Raw genomic sequence first — 16,397 nt, 5'->3', positions numbered from 1 at the left:
GTGGTTATCATGTCTCATTATAATTAGTCTTATATGAAAAAAAAAATTAGTTTTAAATCAAGACTAAATTTATAAGACTGTATTCTCATGTAAAAGCAAGAATATTATAGTCTTCTCAGAAAAATTTTAGTATTGATGCAAGTATAGATATTCTCTCTATATAAACAAGAATATTATAATCTTCATATAAAAGATTTTTAATCTTGAATTAAGCAAAAAATAATATTTGCATTAATACAAATTCAATCAAGACTAAAATTAAAAAAAGAAATTATAATAATTATAATATTCTTGCTTATATATGAGAATATTTTTTAAGATAGGTTTTAAGATTAATTTTTTATGTAGCAAAATGACCATATCATCTTATACTATGATATTGATATGATTAAAAATTAATAAATAAATAAATCCTTTTTTTAAATAAGTATCTTAAAATGAATTTAAGGCTTATTAATATATATATATATATATATATTCGAGTTACCGTCAGAATGCAAAAGAACGTGAATATGTACATATATGCTAATACAACAAAAATGTCTGCCTCTTAATTGAAATAATTAGCGTACAAATGTGAAAACTTTCCTGAAGTAATCACATTATGTAAAATTACAAAGCTATAGAGACAACAATTCTACAACGATTGCGAATTATTACCGCGAAACTTTTTTACGCTACATCTGAAGAATCGAAGATTATATCCCGCCATCTGTTCCGAGCAACACATCTGCGAGATTCTTCAATAATTCTAGCAGGTGCGAGTCGTTCTCCCCAGAGGAAGGGAACCAAATCTCTTGTATTCTACCGACGGAAATTTCATTCCCGAAAAATCAGAAAACTCAAAAGAGCCCTTCCGTTATTAAATGGAATTTATACTCAAATTGGAATCTACGAATCTCAAACAACTCTCATAAATATCCTTTAATAAATTAGAAGGACAATAAAGGACAATGTCAGAGGCTGCAAGTCGCATTTACTAAACTAACAAACTAAATTAATATCGCGGGGTCTGTTACGCCCCCTCCGGGCTTCAGGGCTAATGACACTTCACAGTACGTGGCTCGTGTATGTAGGCAGCACCGGAATACGGGGACAAAGCGAAACGAAAACAACAGTCGACCGTTCCTTTGCGGTATTGCCGCTTTCCTGCTGCTCTCTCGCAGTGTCGTAACTAGGCGAACTTTATCCGCATGCGTGCCATCGAAGCGCATCCAGACGCGGCCGCCTTCTCCCTTGATTATCGCGTGCCGCGATAACGCCTAAAACGCAGGTCATTTCGCGCAGATATTATTTCATGCAGAAAGCAAATTGACTCCGTTTGACAACTGCCGTTTCCGCGATTCTTCTCTCTCTTTTTTCTTCTTCTTCTTTTTTTTTTTTTTTTTTTTTTTGCGATAAATTGCTACCTTGACTCATACCGGGTGACTCGAACGCGTGTATCCGCTGATCACCGAATACATGGGTTCGCGAGTCATTTATGTAAGTTTGACTCGTCTCGAGAATCGTTTTATCCGAATTTACGAGTGATCGACGATGATTAGGTTTCTCCAAAAAAAGACAAGAAGCTATTCAGCTATTCAAAGTTTACAGCATAGAAGAAATATAGTGATTATTTATATAAAATTGAGTAAGATATAATAAAATAATCTTTTGCAGGCATTTTCGAGACATTGTTATAGAATCAAATAATATATTAAGTTTTAATATGTATATGTAAATGTGCGATTTAGACTATTTTAAATAATTAAATAAATAAGTGGTTCGCATAGCTATACGTAAGGTTTTCGTTTCAATAATGATCTCAATTCCTTATCATTGTTAGTCACAATGCTTGATTTGATTAAACCATTTTTAACTAAACAAAATTATATCTAGGTAAATCTTTATAAAATAAATTTATATGCATTTGAGATATCAATAAGGCTCTGCGCACAATCGAGGAAACAGAAATAAATATTAAATTTTGAAAATAAAAATTACGATAATAAAGATGAAACGCACAATGGACACGAGTAAATATAAAATATGTCTATTCCCAATTTTTATTTTCAAAATTTAACATTTATTTCTGTTCCTAATATTTCCTTCAATTGCGTGCAGATTTTCAAAGTTTCAGGCGGGAAATTTCATCTCTCATGTCGAATGACCGAATTAATAAAAGGCGCGCTCGCGCGCGCACGTGTTTGACGTTCACAGATTATTTAAGAAAAGTGATAAGACACGTAACGACAGCGGTAAGAGAACGGCGCAGAATGACTCGCGGCAGACATTTGCCGTGACGTGACGCCATCAAGTCCTGGTCGGAATGGCAGGTTCGAATACCTGCCTACCTGCCTGCCTGCTTGCCTGCCTGCCTGCCTGCTTGCCTGCCTGCCTGCCTGCCTGCCTGCCTGCCTGCGAGCAACACACGTATCGGCTGCTCCTCGCTCGTATCGATGTGTCTTCCGTTGTGTCGTGTGTGCACCGGGTGGCTCTTTAAAAGCCGATTCGCTTAGCCATTAAACCGGTCGCTTTTGTCAGCCTGCGTCGGCCCCAAGTCTGCAACCAGTCGCGTATAACGCACGCACACGCGGGCACATCGTCAGGTAACGCAACACATGCGGCCGAGTGTTACTCATTTCCACACACTAGGTGACGGATTAATCCCCGTCTAATTGAAAGCCGCCGCGATTAATCAATCATTTTGACCGAGGCTCGCGCGGTTATTAGCGGTTGATTAAGGCGCGCGACACGCGAATACCGTATTTCGAGGAATTCCGTTACCGTCGTCGGATGCGCGCTCACTCATGCGAAGGATTTACCGCGTTGGATTCCTGCGATCTCACTTTTTCCATCGCTCTGCGGACGACGCGATAGTTTTACGTCGTAATAGCTTTCGAGAATCGTCGATCAAAATGTCAATTTTTAATACGTCCTTCAGTATATTCGATCTATTCAACAAACATGAACAAACGCCTCACGATCCGTATTAAATTGTCAAATTTAACAATTATTAACATGTTTGATATGATCATGCAATGTAAATTAGATAAAAATATTAATTTTTTGATAAAATGTTTCCCTAAAAAGGACAAAGTTTTATCTATCGATTAGCAATGCGTTAATATTTCAATTCGAATTTTCGAAGATTATTATCCAAGTTAAAATTCTGATACTATTTTGATATTCTTAAAGATAAATTTACAGCTATTTAAATACTCTATAAATTAGGAAAAAAACCTAATTTAATGATATTACACTCATTAATTTTTCAAATCTTTAATTCTAAAAATTGCATTTCTATGCTTCTCAAATTTGATGCTATTTAGATGTTCCACAATTAAAATCTATTTTGATATTACAATTATGTGTTAACTCGTCTTTTCCGAAATGAACACAGATAAAGTATCAATTAAGTCTCTCGCGTATATTACATTTCAAAAAAATTTTAAAAACGAATCGCGGACAAGACAGAGTGAGTGTCCGTACGATATGGAAACGTTATCTGCACGGTGTTAACCTTTTCAACATTCAAGTAACGTCACACTGCACATAGTAATAAATAACACGAATAATGATAAATGATAATAAATGATAACGAGCCGCCTAATGATCGTTCCTTGACAAAATAGCCAAACGTGTTTACGGAGCGTCAGTCGTCCAGGGACCTCCTAAATTTCGCCAGCCGATCGAATCCGAGCGCGAAAACAATCGCGAACGACGGCGATTAATAAACGGCAAGGTAAAAGTGCATCTGACATTTGAAGACACTCGCGTGCAGGAACGTTTTCGCCGCGTCCTTGGGTCAACTCGCCGTGCGCGACGTCAGAAATTCAACCTGATCGCGCGAGGTCGTTCGCAATTATCGCTTAAGATACCAATTCATGATGACGCTCGATGCTCATTTTTAGCGTTTAAATAAGCGATCAAAGTTGATGCAAAATAATGAAATTTGAATGGTCACTTTTGATCACGTGATCTATTTTGATTGAAAATGAGCATCGAGCGTCAGTATGAAAAAGTACCTTAAGATACTAATTCAATTGACGCTTGACGCTCATTTTTGGCGTCAAAATAAGGGATCAAAGTTGACGCAAAATAGAGAAATTTGAATGGTTATTTTTGATCACGTGGTCTGTTTTGGCGTTGAAAATGAGCGTCGAGCGTCAGCATGAAAAGGCGCTTTACGGTATTAATTGACGCTCGGCGTTCATTTTTAGCGCCGAAATAAATCACGTGATCAGTTGACGAAAAAAAGTGAAATTTGAATTTAAACATCTTTGATTACGTAATTTATTTTGAAATGAGTGATCAGCATGAAAAAATGTCCTTCTATATTAACGCTCGACGCTCATTTTCATCGTCAAAATAAATGATGTGATCAAGTGACCATTTAAATTTCTGCATCAACTTTGACCACATGACATTATTTTGACACTAAAAATGAGTATCGAGCGTCAACGTGAATTGATATCTTTATTTTGACGCTAAAAGCGTTTTGAGCGTCGATGAGTGTCAATATAAATTAGAGTATCGACCCTTACGATTACATCGCGCACTTGCGCGAGTTTTTCAATTGTTCAGAGACCGGTAACATGTTTTCGACTCTATTCTCTCCGCGCGCACACGTGGGCAAAAACACAAGAACACGGTAAACACAGGATTAGGTAAACAAATATTAAAGCCAGGCACTCTTCCGGAAACTCTGAAAACATTCTCGCCCGAATCTCAGACCGTGAATCTCGTGAAGACGATTGAGAAGCGAGAAGCTTTTCCTTCGTTTGCGATACAAGTCCTTCCCGAAAGCATAGTTTTCGTTTTTCGTGAAAAAAAAAAAAACGCGAAGAGGACACAGGTTTGTTTTGGTGTCTTGCACGAATGCGGCAATGCGCGACCAGGAAATCCTGTCAGCGAGACATTATGCTGGCCTTTAATAAAAAAAAACGTGAGACAAGTTCGCGTTGAATAGAAAGATCGAGGTACCCTGAATCTTTCTCGGAGGCCGATGATGAAGAAAGGCGGCACGATTTTTGCGCTAGTGTTCTCTCTTTCTCTTTTTCCACCGTTAAATTAATCGCGCGCTTAAAAATGCCGAAATAGAAAGTCCGAGCCGTTTGAGGCGCACGTTATCCTAAGCCGTGCTCCCTAAAAGATATTTTCCATCTTATTCGCGGAACGAGCACTCACGGATTATTCGAGGGAAATTCGAAGGTGACGATCGTCCTTTTTTTTTTTTGGACGATTCAAAAATGACATGCGCGATGCCTCCACTTACCGGCTGCGACGGATGGTTGTGCTGCCTGATGACTGACGTTCCTTGGATGGTCCGCTGTTTTCCACGAAGAACTATAATCCACCTACTCCGGCACGCGACTCGCCAGTGTGAACGGGAAAAAGTATTTAAGAGCCAGGCGGGATCGACGCGCGCGACGCCGTCTGACGGCGCGCTGCCTACATCCGCCATCTTGAACTGCCGCTGCCATGTTGCTTGGCCGTGGCGCCACAATGGTCGGCGGGAAAAATCGAATTACGAGTGACACTCGAGAAATCTGAACAGAACCATCGACGAAATGCTATAATAACGATTGACGATCTTATGGGAATCGCGTGACACATAATTGTTAAAATTTTAAACAATTAATCCATAATATAATATTAATTTATTTCCCTGATATTTCTTAGATGAATATATTTACAACTTACTCATATATTTAATTTTATTTAAAACTGTATTTTTATAGTTACTATCTATATTTGATTATTTACAAAGATGATAACTGTAGAAAAAAAATTATAATTTGGTAGTAATATATATGATATTATAGCAGTATAAGTACATATTTATTTATGAAGCATTTATATCATAAATAATCATAAATTTAATAATTCATTCTCTAAATATTTATGTTAACGATCAAAAAATAATAAATTTATATCAATAGTCGATAATATCGATATCTTTTCAATGAGCTTCAATTTCCCCAGGCTCCTTTGTTGATCACGAAAATTTGCTCGGGATCTTTAATAATATCTCGTCGAAGAACATTTTCAGCCAGATTAACAATTAAAAATTGTTATTTGGAAAAACAATAAAACAATCATCATATTTAGTTTAAAAATTTTAGAAATTTTTAAAAAATGACATACAAAGATAAGCTTTTACAAAAGAGATGATTCAAAGCATATCAAATGATACTAAATGATAATAAAGTATCAAAATCTTATTAAAAAGATATTAAAATATTGTATTTTATCTTATTGCGAGATTTCGTATTAAAATAGAAAAAAAAAACATCTCGTTTATTAAAATTCGTTTATTAAAATTATATTAAAATCTCATTAAGAATTCTCGGAAATTTCTCTCTGTAATTACGTAATAAGTCCAGAATTTAGAATCTTCGATTACAGCAGATTACTCGTGCCACGTTTACTTTCATTATCGTGCCGACCTCAGATGACATTTCCAGGTCCGCGGGAGCTCTGTCGCGAGGAGGAAGGCGCATGCCTTCTCCGCCGGAGCACGCAGAGCGTGGCGACGGCCCTGCTCACCACGACGATACGTCTGACATCCAACATGGCCACCTGATATCTAGCAGACGATACACACAGGTGGCATGGGAGAGCTGTAAATAAAATCCACCCTTTAGATTTAATTATGAGCGAACGTGTGCAGAAGGAGAGTGCCGATGATTCCGATCGCGTCGACGATGCAGTGGACCCGCGGGTGCAGGTGAGTGTGGCCGTCTGCGTGCGCGTCGCCTGGACGGATTTGCGAGGGGGAGGAGGGGCCCCGCGATATTGACACGTTCGTCGTCGGCGAGTCTCGCCGCGATTAAATCACGCGGGTAGAATCGGTGTCGTGCGGTGACGCGTTCGAACGATGAATTTCACCGTGACTCCCAATGTGCACGCCAATCCCATTTTTCTTCTCGCGAACGTCTCTTACTTTTCCTTCCTTCCCTCCCCTTTGCCCGCCCGCCCGACTATCCGCCCACGCACGCACACCCGCACGAGTCGTTAAACGTCCCCGATTCTTTATCCTCCCTCTCTCCTTCGCCGGGACAGCCTATTACTACGACAACGCGTGCTAAATTACCCTCGTTGCCCGGTAACTCCGTCTCGACGCGAGAAATTGGAGCACAACGAAGCTTCTTTAATTTATATGTAAATATTGGCAACAAAACAACGGATAAACATGTAAATTGTTTTTGATTTATGTATGATTAAAAATTCCTATGCATTTGAAATGCATTTTACGTCACAGCATTTTAATAATAAGTACTTTTTTCTTTTTTCTTTTTTCTTTTTCCTTTTTTTAGAAAATGACTGATAATTTATATAACTGATAATTTCTTTTTTGTAAAATATATATTATTTCAGATTGAGCTTGAAAGATTGAACACAGCCACAGATGATATTAATAAACTAGAAGTTGATTTAGATGTAAGTATTATTAAAACATGATCTTGCACTTGCAATAGTTCCTTGCCTGTTTAGATTTCATATTGTGATATGTATGATGTCTGAGGAACAAAATTGCTGGCAAATTTTGAAGGAGAGAGAGAGAGAGAGAGAGAGAGAGAGAGAGAGAGAGAGAGAGAGAGAACTGGTTGCGATTAGATTTTATTGAGATGATTGCTGTATAAAATACATGTAAATGGATAATGACTTGAGAGAATGATCTTAATAGCAGTCTAGCATGATGGCTTCAAAAAAATTATTTTTAACTTGGGACTACAGCTTAAAAATAAAACATATATAAAGCATATTTTATTATATATATATATATATATATATATATATATTCTAATCTTTTTATCTCATAGGAAGATTATATTTTATCATCATTTGTAGGAAGCAAGAGCAACTTTTAGAGAATTATTGTGCGAATCAACAATCAAGATTGATGCTTTGGCTAAGAAACTTGGTACTTGCATTGAAAAATCTAGACCATACTACGATGCTAGGTTTAAGGCGAAGGAGGTAAGAATTTTTTTGTAATATTTAAATGACAGTTATATTTCGTATAGTTATAGATTTAGAAATAATTTTAAGCATTATCATTTTTTTAGGCACTACAAGAAACACAAAAGGCTGCGATTAGATTTGAGAGAGCCAACAGTCAACATGCAGCAGCTAAAGAAATGGTTTACTTAGCAGAGGAAGGCTTACGAACTGAAGGGAGATGTTTCGATCACGCTTGGCAGGTAAAATTTAGTAATACAGTTTCAATAAAAATTATGTATAAGTACTACGCATATAATAATGAGATGTATTATAGGAAATGTTGAATCATGCTACGTCGCGAGTTAATGAATCAGAACATGAAAGAGCTCTCTCTGAAGCAGAACATAGACACACGACTGCATTGTATCACAAAGCCGAACACGAAGTTCAAAGATTGCAGCGTGAATTGAAGCGTACTATTGCTAAATCTAGGTACGTAAAGGAGCCGCTCTTCCATAAATGGAGCTCGAATATATATTTATTTTCCTGATGGTTTTGTTATAAAGCATGAAGTTATTGCATATAGTTATTTTTTATATAAACCACTTTAAAATGCCAAAACCTTGTATACAACCAAGTTAATGTATCGGAAATACTATAACTGTTTACATATGAAACCTCTTATTATTTCTTCCCATTTCTATCACATTTTATCTCTATACTCAAATAATCATCGAATTACTTTCGAATGATTATTTTGTTTACGTTGTTTTTTATAGACCTCTTATGGTATTTATGTGTTTTGGTTATATATTCATGTTGGCAGTATGGGTGCACGCCGCAGCTTGCTTCTGATAAACAGTATCGCCTACAGGCACAACTTGCTCATGTTGTAAGTAGGATAGATATTCTTTTTTATTTTTTTTACATATTATTTATTTTGTGTGTGTTATCGAATTAGCTCTCTTTGTTGATTTGTATTTTAATTAACACCCTGATTGTGCATGAATTATGTATTTTTAAAAATATTTTGAATGTACAATCTGCTAGTTTTTTTTGATTGAGCTTTCCACAATCGATACATTGTACACAAAATTCATCAAGCTGCTTCTTTCAATTAAATTGTCATATAATATATGATGAAGTTATGCATAAATAAAATATTGGAATGCTGATGAAAACAATTTTTCTACGTATCGTAATAAAATATTACGTGATCGGGGCAGGCCTTACTATGAGATGAAAGCACATTTTAATCAAATGCTCGAGGAACAAAAGATGAAGGTCAGTGCGTTGGAGAGGTCAGTTGGCGAAGCAAAAGCTTCATATGCGGAAGCGTTACGGAATTTAGAAAAGATCAGCGACGAGATTCACAAGGTATGAATAAATATATTTGTGTGAATAACACGATTCGAACAATACACAAAATTTTAATCACATTTTTGCTAATAGACGAGGAGATACGACGGTACGGACGAATATGATAAGAGTGCACGAGACGCGCCCGATCGCTCCACGCAAATCAACACGGCGACTCCGACAGATTCCAGCGTAACTGGATCCCCGGACAGCACGGATTATACTAGCGACGAATATTTACGCCTTCCCGACAAGATGAGTCCGAACGTGCCATGTCCCATGCCTACAAGAGTAAATATATCTCTCAGCAAATCGTACTTTTCTGTTTTATTAATCGATAAACTCTGCTCTTTTTTCAGATCGATAGAGATACATCATCGGAATATTTGGGCCTAAATAATCTGAACCTTTCATCCACTGAGCCACGTAAATACATCAAACGTGACCGTCCACGGAGCATCGCCGCAACCGACTCGAAACATATCGTACCTTTAAATCACACAAGTTCTTCCGCACCGGGTCTGGCTGATCTGTCGGGCATTATATCTCCGGTTGAGAAGAGAGTGAAGATTCAAACGCCCATAAACGACCGCAAAAATAACTCTGCTCATTCGCAAAATGGAGAGGAATGGACAGAAATTAGCCTGAACAATTCGCCAGATGAGATTTATTATAATAATGACGTGTATTCCGATGAGGAAGATCAAATCCCTTACAAACCACTACCGATGGATCTAAGTCCGGAACTCGCTCAATCAATTAACGTCACCGCCGAATTACAAAAGGAACAGACAAATCGAAAGAGATTAGTAACGCAAAAGTCTTTACCCACAATGTCGAAAGTAAATGAAGTTACTTTAAGCGAAGAAAAGAAAGCCGAAGTTACGAGAAGTCCATCAGTGAAAAATAGAGGCAAGCTCGACAGTAGCTTAGCTAATTGGATAATTAGAAGTTCAGCCGGTGGTGAAACTAGTGGTGCTAATTCCAGTAAGTAGTTGAATGCATCTTTGAGAAATTTTGTATCCTTCAAAATTATATTTATATGCGAATATAATGCGAATATATTGTCATTTCAGCAAATTCAAGTAGAAGACAATCTCTCGACATGTTGTGGAGTGGCGGTACTGGGGAGCGCGTTAAGGAATTACTCAATCATGGTATGATGATGCTAAACATATCTAGTTTAACGGAACGACGTTCTAGCGAACCAAAGACAGACAAGGAGAGAGACAAGGACAAGTCTGAAAAGTCTGAGAAGTCGGAAGCTAAGGGAAAGAAAGTTCCAAGTCCGTTAGAAAAAACAATGAGCTATCTCAATGCCGACGAGGAGACGTCAGACAGTGAAAGTTTAGCTAGGTAAGTTTTGTTAATATATTCTCGTTAATTTACAACATCTTCATTTGTTCGTTTTTTTAACAAATTCGAAATTAGCGTGGAGATGCTAACGGAGGATCAAATTTCTTCACTCATGATGGAGCCGGATATGAACCAAGTATGTCAAGAGATTCTGGGAACTCCCTTGGTCGAAGTATGTCCACTATTGCAACAACTACAACAACAACAATAGCCTTATCGCGGAAGAATTGGCACAATAAAGTGGCAAAGATTCAACAATAGAAAGTGTTCAAAATCGTTATAAAACGATAATGTAATTAAGGTACATCTTTCTGTTAAGCTACTGCACGTTATCATATTACGTTTCTATCTTATGTACCGTATCTGTCTATCGTAATTTATAGATTTTTGTATCGTGTGATATAGGACAAATTTTTAGGTAATTGTTAGATTGGTGCAAAAACATTTTTCATGAGTATCTCTCTATCTCAAGTTATTACATTAGAAAAATATTTATACATGCTTAGTGATATAAACGGTTGAAACTTTTAGAACTCAATTCAGAACTTAAAACTTTCTTGTTTACTCCTTGAAACCTACAAAGCCTAATATCATATTTTGTACGCTTACACGATATCTTAGATTCTTGTTTGAAGAAAGACGCGTTTTCGAACATATTCTATGAAATCTTTCTAACATTTAAGATTTGGTAAAACTATGAAACATCATTCGCTAAGAAAGCAATATATAGTTACTTTTTTAGGACATTGTGTAGTTTAACTTAGATACTCGTACATAAATTTATTCCAAGTCGCATTGACTATTTTTTGCTTGCCTTTACATGCGACTACTATCATGTTAAAGTCTCTCGGAGCATCTAATAAATATATTAGAATATTGCGCTACCACAGCAAAATATCAAACAATCTAGATAAATGAAGTGAACAAAACAGAGTTGCGTTCACTATGCGTAAGATAACCGATTACGATAAGCACTTGTCTCTCTTTCTCTCTCTCTCTCTCTTTCTCGTCAAAATACGATCGTTCGGTCCATTAAATTCTCGCGAACGTACAGCCGAAAGATAAAAGTCTATAGAAAGTTATAAGATGCCAATTATGACTGCAGATATGCAGATTATCTCTAAAATCCGGAACGAATTGTACATATAAGCGTAGCATAATAATACAATTCTAAACGTGTATAAGTTTATGTACAAAACGTACTGTTAACGACGACAACAAGTACCTTGACAAGTACTCACTTTGAGTTTATTACGTTAATTTATTACGTTATTAAACTAGTTATTAAACTAGTTTTTACATTTGATGACAGTATGTTTTGGGTATGGATTGAAAATCTTGCGGCTTCGATAGTCATGCTGCTTTGTATACAAAGCTTGGCGATATAAATGAGGCGATAATATTCACCCCAAGTCAAGTTTAGTAAGATATTTTTCCATATTTTTTCGCTGCGATAGAAAACAGTCTGTAACAGACTGTAACAATCTGAACAGCCGAATGATACTCGATCATGATAATGATAGATCAGAGATTCGTATTCGAAAGGAATTACAGGTACTCGAGACAAGTGAGAATTAAGAATAGCTCCATCATTTTTATTATCGCGTATTGTGATATAGCTCTTAGCGATTTTAGATGTTCAGTTTTGGATTATCCAATCGTCAAACGAAAATATTAGTGCAAAGGATGCATGCAATATGCTATTTATAAAAAGTAATATATACAAAGTATATATATATATATATATATATATATATAAATTATTTATATATAAATTAAGTTATATATTACATATACACATATACAGATCCTATTTATTTTGAGCGTAATTTTCAGTAATCAACGTTAATTGATACTTTTCATACAGTGTTCGATTTTTATAAGGACAATGGCAATTATGTTTTTTGATCAGGGATTATTTCATGACTCGCGACATACCGAAGGACCTTTCTGCGCAATACTGTGTGTGTATGCGCGTGCACTATAATTTAATTAAATAAATCTCCATGAGACATCTGGCGTTCTGGAAATGCTGCGTATTACGCGCGTACACACGACATCATTATTGTCCCTTCTGTAATATAATCTATTCGACAACCCGCCACCCGTAAACCCGCGTTTTTTTTTAGCGCTAAACGCGAGCATTACAGATCTGAATATTTACATGTACAAAACGCATAATCCGCTGATTTGAATTATTCACTCGAAAGTATAATCTTGTAAAAAAAAAAAAAAGAAAAATCATAAACGAGATAGAATGTGTCGGTCGTTTTTGTGACTTTTCAGGACCTCACATTCCTACGTTGTAACACACGAATACTAACTCATTGATTGGATTTAGATGCAACTTTAAACAAAACGTCTCATTTTTTTAGTCCTGTGCGATCATTGTTTTAAAACACGAGAAACGAAAAAAGGAAGAATATTGGGCATCAACACAAAAGAGTCTGATCGAAAGTTGCATTAAAATCCGATCTAAATAGTCAGATAGGATTTTTTTTTTGACGATAACTGTCGAGAGACAATGATGATTGTTCGTCGAAATTCCACATAATCACGACTCGTTATCGCGACTTGCGGCCACGCTCGCGAGAAATATTTTTCGTTCCGCGCGTAAACTGTGTGTACGACGGACTGCGAGCGAGGACGCGGCGATAGCAAATTAGCGATAACAAATTATATTGTACATACCTAATATTGTATATGTGAATGTAACTATGTATATACCAATATCCTCATTAAAACCTCATTACAAAGAAACTAACCGCGCACATCTAACGGAACCAACGCATCTGTCGAAAATCTATGCTTTTGAATTCAAATCTTTACTTCTGTTCGATTGAGGCGTAAGCGCCATCGCGCTTTTGTAAAAGTGATATATACGAATGATAAATACTGCGTTCCATTTATATTAATGTTATTATATTAATTTTAACCAACTCTAGATTGTAACTTTAATTAATTTAGATTAATTATAATCTCGATTTAATTTTCTTAGTAGTAAAAAGAGATATAAAGTAAATTAAAACAAGGTCAAAAGTTAATTTGCATTTGTAGGAATGGATATAATTCATATTTCTTTTTTTTCTTAATTTTTTTATCTCATCTCATTGGCAGATCCTAATAGTTGCAAAGCTGATCCTAAGTTGAGATAGCTTAATGATACAACCAAATATCCTGTATAAACTTGATCTTTGAAGTGTCACGTGATTCTTTTATTATCGTTTTAAAATTTTTTTGAAATTTTTTAAAATAATTTGTTTCTTTAAAATTTCATCCTTTCTTTGCTGGGTACAAAAAATTAGCTTAATTTGAAAAAAAATATTTTTAATATAAAAGCGTCGATCATGAAACATCTCATCTGTCTACAAGACATTCTTATTTTATAAATTCTCTTATATTTTATAGTTTTATATTAACCGCAAGACGCAACGAATGCGGCACGAATGACCGTTATCGGACACGGCAGTTTGAATCGCAGGGAGAGGTGGTAGTTGACGCGACAGCCGCGAGGCGGCGCGCGACGCGTCGCCAGTGGCGCGGCGCGGCGTATCGCCGGGCGCCATGACAGAGAAATGAAAATGGCGTCGTGTGTACGGTGCCGATGATCTCTCGTTTCGCCGTGTTCGTATTCAAGTAGTTGCGGTATACGACGTGCGACAAAGCGTCCACGGCGACGATTGGTGCTACGGATCGCGCTCGACGTGTGGTGCGCGTGACACGAGGATCGCCCGAGAGATAAATCAAGTTTGCTCCAGCGATCGCGCCGCACGTACGGACGTTACGACGAGCGGTGGTGGTGGTGGTGTGGGGTAGTGTTGGTGATTGTGGTGGTGGCGACGGCAGCGGCGGCGGTAACGACGACGACAACGACGACGACGACGACGACGACGGCGGCTGCCGCAGTGACGGCGATTAAATCACGCGGACGGCATCGGAACTGGCGTTGGACTCGCGGTAATCCCGTGTCCTCTCCCCCCGCCTGGACCGCGCTCTCCTGGCTGGCATGACGAAGGACGCGAGATCCCCGTTTTCGCGGCGAAGTAATGTGTGTTGACGTGCGCGAGTGAACCACTTCTCCGCGTATCGTCCTTGTCCCGTTTGCGCGATCGGAGGACCCGCGGGTGGAGATCGTCTTCCGAAGGCGGCAAGGACGTCGGGGACGACGTGCGCGGTCACGACGACGACGACGACGACGACGACGACGACGACGACGACGAGGACGACGGCCTGCGTCTCGCCCAACTATGGCGTTAAATCCGCGTGATATGGACGGCTTCATGCCGCTCCTATCAACGACGGATATCAAGAAGAAGCTCAACGTCGGCAGCGCGCTGCTCAATTACCTTGGCGATTCGGGCAAGAGCATCGAGTGCCAGGACATCGGCATGTTCATCGACAACGTTATACCGTGGCTCGGCAACGGTAATCCCAAGGTGAGCGGTCCCGTCGACGATGACGACAGTCTAGGATCACTCGCGACGACGTCAACCTAACCTTTACTCGCGGCTTTTTTCCGGCTACTTTCCGAATGACTTTCACGTTATTTATAGATATCTATCTGTACGTACTTGTACTTGTTCTCTACCTTAGGCTGAAATGAAAATGGAGAATCTTGATAAAAGCATCTCGATATATTTAGAAAAATTATTTTATCGCTATGTTTTGCCGCTTTGAACTCCGTTGAAAATAATTCTCATAACTTTGTTATTTCTTTGAAAAATATTAGTAATGTTTATTTTTTTTTTATCAATAGATTAACTTCAATCTCGGTTTAATTTACTCTTTATTTTTTCTTATTCTTAAAGACATGAAGAGGAGATTAAACTAAGATTAAAATTAATCTGTATATAGAAATGGATATAAGAGATTTATTGATATCTATATTAAACCGAGTTGTTTTTATATTGAAAAAAGTATTATATATAATCGAAGAAGAGATGAAATTAATCGTTTGACTTGTCCTAATCTTCCATAACTAGATTTTTATCTGTGAAAAAACGTAAGTTAAAGATGTATTATATGTATTATATAATTTTTATATTTACAATGAAAGAATTATGAAAAACTTATAGATTATTGTAAATTATATTGTAAATATTTAAAGATAGTTTACTAACGGTTTAGATTAAAAATTTTTTAAATAAGTAGAAAAGTGCTCTAATGGAAATATAATTAAGAAGTATGGAAATATAATTAATGATAAAGATCTTAATTTTTGTATATATGTAAATATTTTAAAATTATTTGTATTTTATGCAGAGATTAATTACTCTAAATAAAAATCTAAATAAAAATTTAATTTAATTTATTTCTTTTAATAAAAATTATATTTTTATTTACACAATAATTAACCTTTGCATCGCAATGAAATTTCACATAAATCATGAATACTTGAGTATAAAAAAAAATTGAAATTTTTATTTATCCTATTTCTTTCTTATTCTTTCTTATATTCTTTCTTATATATTTCTATTAAAGCACACTTTCTACTTGACTTGATTAAATAATTTTTGATCCACGTTTTAAATCGCTGCAAATTTTGTGTTACTTTTAAATACTCTAAAATAATCTGATTTTCCTAATTTTTTTCATTGTTGATAAAAATAGGCGCAACACGTGCTTAAACAACCGCTAAATGGAAAACGCATTAAATCATAAAGATGAAAAAAATATTAACGAGCAACTTTCAAGTCACGTGGCGTGTCTTATGGAAGGTTTATGGTCAATCACGTCGGATTCGCGGCCGCGAG

General features: G+C 36.8%; 3 protein-coding genes across 10 annotated transcripts in view; 2 read left to right on the top strand and 1 right to left on the bottom strand.

Moving 5' to 3' along the window:
- Nucleotides 1-5,417, bottom strand: part of LOC105428106 (PTB domain-containing engulfment adapter protein 1) — a 34,123-nt gene extending 28,706 nt beyond the window's left edge. The window contains exon 1 of the mRNA XM_089071593.1: nt 5,258-5,417. The gene's annotated coding sequence lies outside the window, so the exon portion shown is untranslated. The remainder of the gene's footprint in view (nt 1-5,257) is intronic.
- Nucleotides 5,418-6,446: 1,029 nt separating this feature from the next.
- Nucleotides 6,447-13,404, top strand: LOC105428105 (uncharacterized). Of its 4 annotated transcripts, none has more exons than XM_011640200.3 (11): nt 6,447-6,712; nt 7,363-7,425; nt 7,837-7,965; nt 8,055-8,189; nt 8,264-8,421; nt 8,756-8,821; nt 9,156-9,306; nt 9,382-9,579; nt 9,648-10,275; nt 10,365-10,644; nt 10,720-13,404. In XM_011640200.3, the coding sequence occupies exons 1-11, from the start codon at nt 6,638-6,640 to the stop codon at nt 10,853-10,855; spliced, it is 2,019 nt and encodes a 672-aa protein (XP_011638502.2). In that variant the 5' UTR covers nt 6,447-6,637; the 3' UTR covers nt 10,856-13,404. The 4 variants fall into 4 exon arrangements, with proteins under 4 accessions (XP_011638502.2, XP_088927710.1, XP_088927709.1 ...); XM_089071584.1 differs by having other exon boundaries at nt 6,450-7,146; XM_089071583.1 differs by having other exon boundaries at nt 6,450-7,179.
- An 805-nt stretch (nt 13,405-14,209) lies between these two features.
- The window catches only part of chb (CLIP-associating protein), a 42,408-nt gene continuing 40,220 nt past the window's right edge, over nt 14,210-16,397 (top strand). For all 5 annotated transcript variants that reach the window (XM_025218491.2, XM_025218492.2, XM_025218490.2 and 2 more), the window contains exon 1: nt 14,210-15,080. In XM_025218491.2, the coding sequence (XP_025074276.2) occupies nt 14,892-15,080 (189 nt within the window). In that variant the 5' untranslated portion in view covers nt 14,210-14,891. The remainder of the gene's footprint in view (nt 15,081-16,397) is intronic.

This window comes from Pogonomyrmex barbatus, unplaced genomic scaffold (assembly GCF_055798465.1).
Source record: "Pogonomyrmex barbatus isolate J1 unplaced genomic scaffold, ASM5579846v1 scaffold12, whole genome shotgun sequence".
Taxonomy (NCBI): domain Eukaryota; kingdom Metazoa; phylum Arthropoda; class Insecta; order Hymenoptera; family Formicidae; genus Pogonomyrmex; species Pogonomyrmex barbatus.
The sequence above is the reverse complement of the archived record's forward strand: the minus strand, read 5'-3'. Positions and strand labels throughout refer to the sequence as shown.